The 4,386-nt window shown below is 47.9% G+C and overlaps 1 protein-coding gene across 1 annotated transcript in view; it reads right to left on the bottom strand.

Moving 5' to 3' along the window:
- Window positions 1–254: 254 nt before the first annotated feature.
- The window catches only part of LOC144226934 (aldo-keto reductase family 1 member C3-like), an 18,842-nt gene continuing 14,710 nt past the window's right edge, over window positions 255–4,386 (bottom strand). The window contains exons 8-9 of the mRNA XM_077758426.1: window positions 3,682–3,764; window positions 255–542 (exon numbers count right to left, since the gene is read on the bottom strand). Coding sequence (XP_077614552.1) covers window positions 500–542; window positions 3,682–3,764 — 126 coding nt within the window. The 3' untranslated portion in view covers window positions 255–499. The remainder of the gene's footprint in view (window positions 543–3,681; window positions 3,765–4,386) is intronic.

Raw genomic sequence — 4,386 nt, 5'->3', positions numbered from 1 at the left:
GCTTGACACTTTCCTTGTTTTTGGCATTATGAGTAATTTTGTACTGAAATATGACCTTTTTTGTATTATGTGTTGAGTTTTAGATCCCTTTAAAAGGTCTGATAAAAGTGTATGATGTGGGAAATTCACAGAGCAAAAGAGAAAAAACTTCTTATGAACAAGTAAAAAGCTAGACTTTGGGAAATAACTAAATGGTTAGGTTTTCTTAGAGATTTATATTTTTCCTGTGGTCACTTCGGTACATATCAGTGCTTCAACCTCAGTGACACAGGAAACAGCAAAACAGACTAAAAAGCCAGCACATTGATAGGTGAGGTTGTTAGAAATGTATTTTCATTTACTTTGGAAGGAAAAGACTGGGCTTAGAGACTTTCATTTCCTGGCCTGGGGACTCAGGTCACCTTGTGACTGATTAGTCAGCAACATGGGATAAACCAGATGCCTGGCGTTTGCCAATCATCAACCAAAATCAACTCTGGGACAAGCACCAAGATCGTTGTTAATATTCATCAAAAAACGGGTACTCCGGATGACAGCTAAATCTGAAAGGTAAAGGGAGAGGCTTAGTCAAGTAACTGTTTCTGTGCTGGGCAGAGAGAGGTCTCTTTTAAATTGGCTTAAGTTTGGGGCACCTGGTGGCTCAGTTGGTTGAGCGTCCGACTTCAGCTCAGGTCATGATCTCACAGTTCATGGGTTCGAGCCCCGCGTCGGGCTCTGTGCTGACAGCTCAGAGCCTGGAGCCTGTTTCAGATTCTGTGTCTCCCTCTCTCTCTGCCCTTCCCCTGCTCATGCTGTCTGTCTCTCTCAGAAATAAATTAAAAAACATTTTTTAAAAATTGGCTTAAGTATGAAAATTAATGTCATTTTATTTTTGGACAGGTACAAACCTAGCCAGTTTGATAAGAACCACACACTATTCATGACACTGTAATGAATGCACTGTAGAAAATGCACTTACATGTTCATGAATAACCAATATGTCACATTTTTTTTCAGGTACTGTGTTATTCTACAACTTAACGAGATAAGCTATGTGTGTTGATATTCTAAACTCCCAAGAGGGCAGAAATGAATTCTGTCTCTTAAAAACAAAAAGTTTATTTATTTTGGGGGGAGACACAGTGTGAGCAGGGGAAGGGGAGGGAGAGAGGGAGGGAGAGAAAGAGAGAAAGAGAGAGAGAGAGAGAGAGAGAGAGAGAGAGAGAGAATCTCAGGCAGGCTCCACGCTGTCAGCACGGAGCCCGATGTGGGGCTCACAGTCACAAACCTTACAATAATGACCTGAGCCAAAATCAAGAGTTGGATGCTTAGCCGACTAAGCCACCCAGGGACCCTGAATTCTGCTTCTCTTTTTTTTTTTAAAAAATGTTTTATTTATTTCTGAAAGAGAGAGAGACAGCATGAGCAGGGGAGGGTCACAGAGAGAGGGAGACACAGAATCTGAAACAGGCTCCAGGCTCCAAGCTAGCTGTCAGCACAGAGCCCGATGCGGGACTCGAACCCACGAAATGTGAGATCATAACCTGAGCCAAAGTCAGACGCCCAACCGACAGCCACCCAGGCGCCCCGAATTCTGCTTCTTTTAAAACAATGCTGGTCTGGTTTAATATATAAAGTTAACAAATATTTCATGGTGATCATGAGGAAGGTAGTAAGAATATCATTGTTGTTTCATTTCTTTCAAGCTCAGAAATAATTCACCTGTGCCTTCGCTTGGTGAGAAATTATATGTTAGAACTAGGGATGGATACAGTAATTATGGTTTAAGTCAGTTCATCAGGGGACTTCCATTTTAGCAAGGGAGGTAAACTCTCTCTCTCAAAGATACAATTTTGAGGGGCGCCTAGGTGGCTCAGTCGGTTAGGCATCCGACTTTGGCTCAGGTCATGATCTCGCGGTTCGGGAGTTTGAGCCCTGCATCGGGCTCTGTGCTGATGGCTCGGAGCCTGGAGCCTGCTTTGGAGTCTGTGTCTCCCTGTCCCTCTGTCCCTCCCCTGCTCATGTTCTGTCTCTCTCTTCTTTCTCAAAAATAAATATTAAAAAATATACTTTTAAGACAGAAAGTGCTAAATCACTATTGACATGGATTGAAATTACTGATATTAACTGCTAAGCATCACTGCCTGCCTCTCCACCCTCCCTTACGCGTCCCTCTCTACCGTTTTAGGATATTGTTCATCCAACCAGCATTGACCTATCACTCAGGGAGTTGGTAGATTTTAAAATCCTGCTCTAGGAGTCTAACATTTCTATCGAGGTAAACAGAAAATAAACAACATAGATCAATAGACTGTGTGGTATGCTAATGGGGAATATCAACAGAAAAACGAAGAGAGTAGAGAGAAAGGGGTGCACTTTTAGGAAAGGTGCCAGAGAAGGCATCACGGAGGCAAGCCCTGAGCGGGGATGTGAAGATGGTGAAGCTCTCGGGAGGAAGGGCACTGTGGGCAGAGAGGATGGGCCCTGGGACGGGTGCACGTGAGGACCGGCCCGGAGGCCACCGGGCTGCATGCAGGACAGCCAGCCAGGGACGCAGCACCCGCTGGCCCTTGCAGGTGCCGTGGGGAAGGCGGCCTTCACCCTGAGTGAGACAGGCGGCCAGATGTCAAGAAGGGGGCGCCCGTCACCCCGGGTGCCAGGCACGGCATCAGGTACAGAGGTGGGAAGAGCAGCCAGCAGCCAGGGGCCTAACTGAGCAGGGACACCGCGGTGTGAGCGTGTTCACGGTGCGTGTGTGGGGGGAGCTCAGTGTAGACATGACAGGTTTTGAGATGCCTATGACACACCCACGTGTAGTTGAATAAAGGGATATACAAATCGTAGTCCAGGGCCCAGGTCTGGGCTGGGTGTAATTTGGGGGAGTGTATTAGATGGTGTTTAAAGCATGAGACTAGATAAAATCACCGAGGATGTGGGTGCAGACAGGAAAGAGAAGAGGTCCAACGATTGAGCTCGCAGTCTCCCCAAAGTTAGGAGGTCAAGCTGCTGGCGGGGGGGGGGGGTGGGGGGACCTGCAGAGAACGTGGGAAGGGAAACGGCCAGGGGGACAAAGGGAAACCAGATCAGCTGTGCAGAAAGCAAGCCAGGAACGTGGTTCTGGAAGACAGCGCTCATCCTGCCAAAACAAGATGGGGTCATGGGTGACCTTGATGGGCAGAGTTTTGGCAAAGTGGAGAGCAGATGCCTGGTTTGTGTGAGTTCACAAGAGCATGGGAAGAGAGAAGCTGGAGGAAGCGGGTATGGGCTTCTTCAAGAAGTTTCCGTGTGAAAGGAGAAACGGGGTGTAGAGCGGAGTTGGCTTAAGGGAAGATTGTTTCTTCTCTTTAAAGACCAGAGCAGGTTTGAGTACCCCTAGGAATAACTTTGTGGGGAGGGAGAACTGACGATGGGGGCAGACCGTGGGATTTAACCAGGTTTCGTGTAGACCGATGAGTATGGCAGAGGGAGAAGGGCATTAGGTGAGGGCACCTGCAAAGAACGCCATCACATCGATTGACCCTGGCGTGCCAGCGGGGTCGGGGCACAGGACATCAGAGCCGCAGGGGAAAGGGCGTTGGAAGGGCTGGAAAAACGTCTCCCAGCCACTTCCCTCAAAGAAGAGGCAGCCCCTTTGTGGACTGGAATAAATGGATTCCTTCTCCGTCCTGCTCCCCAGGGTCTATAGTAGAAGAAGCTACTTACGGAGTATCTGGAAAATAGCGAATGTTCCTGTTTAGACCGTCTAGAGTTTCCATGTCCTCTGGTGTCAGCTGGAAATCTAAGGCCTGTCAGAAAGGCGAGAAGATTGGGGCGCCTGGGTGGCTTAGTGGGTTAAGCGTCCGACTTTCGCTTAGGTCATGATCTCGCGGTTCGTGGGTTCGAGCCCCGCGTCGGGCTCTGTGCTGACTGCCAGCTCGGAGCCTGGAGCCTGTTTCAGTCTGTGCCTCCCTCTCTCTCTGACCCTCCCCTGCTCACGCTGTCTCTCTCTCTCTCTCTCTCCTAGAAATAAATAAAAACATTAAAAAAAAAAAAAAAAAAAAGAAAGGCGAGAAGATTGACTCAATTTCCCTGCAGCGATTACTGTCCCCTTCCCCGTCCCCCCCAACCCAGACACACATTTAGGTAGGAATGGACATAGGTTACAGGAGACGGCTGTCATGAACTTTGGTTTCCTTCCAAGCAAGAGTCAGGCGTGTGTCCCCTCGGTGGTTTGAACTCAGATCACCCTCGGGGGCTCCGGGTGGGTGGATGTGGCTGCAGCAAAGGAATCCTACACCCTTTCTTTCTTTCTTTCTTTCTTTCTTTCTTTCTTTCTTTCTTTCTTTCTTTCTTTCTTTCTTTCTTTCTTTTTAATTTTTTTAACATTTATTTAGTTTTGAGAGACAGAGCATCAGCAGAGGAGGGGCA

Source organism: Crocuta crocuta, unplaced genomic scaffold (genome assembly GCF_008692635.1).
Source record: "Crocuta crocuta isolate KB4526 unplaced genomic scaffold, BGI_CrCroc_1.0 scaffold32, whole genome shotgun sequence".
Classification (NCBI taxonomy): domain Eukaryota; kingdom Metazoa; phylum Chordata; class Mammalia; order Carnivora; family Hyaenidae; genus Crocuta; species Crocuta crocuta.
The sequence above is the reverse complement of the archived record's forward strand: the minus strand, read 5'-3'. Positions and strand labels throughout refer to the sequence as shown.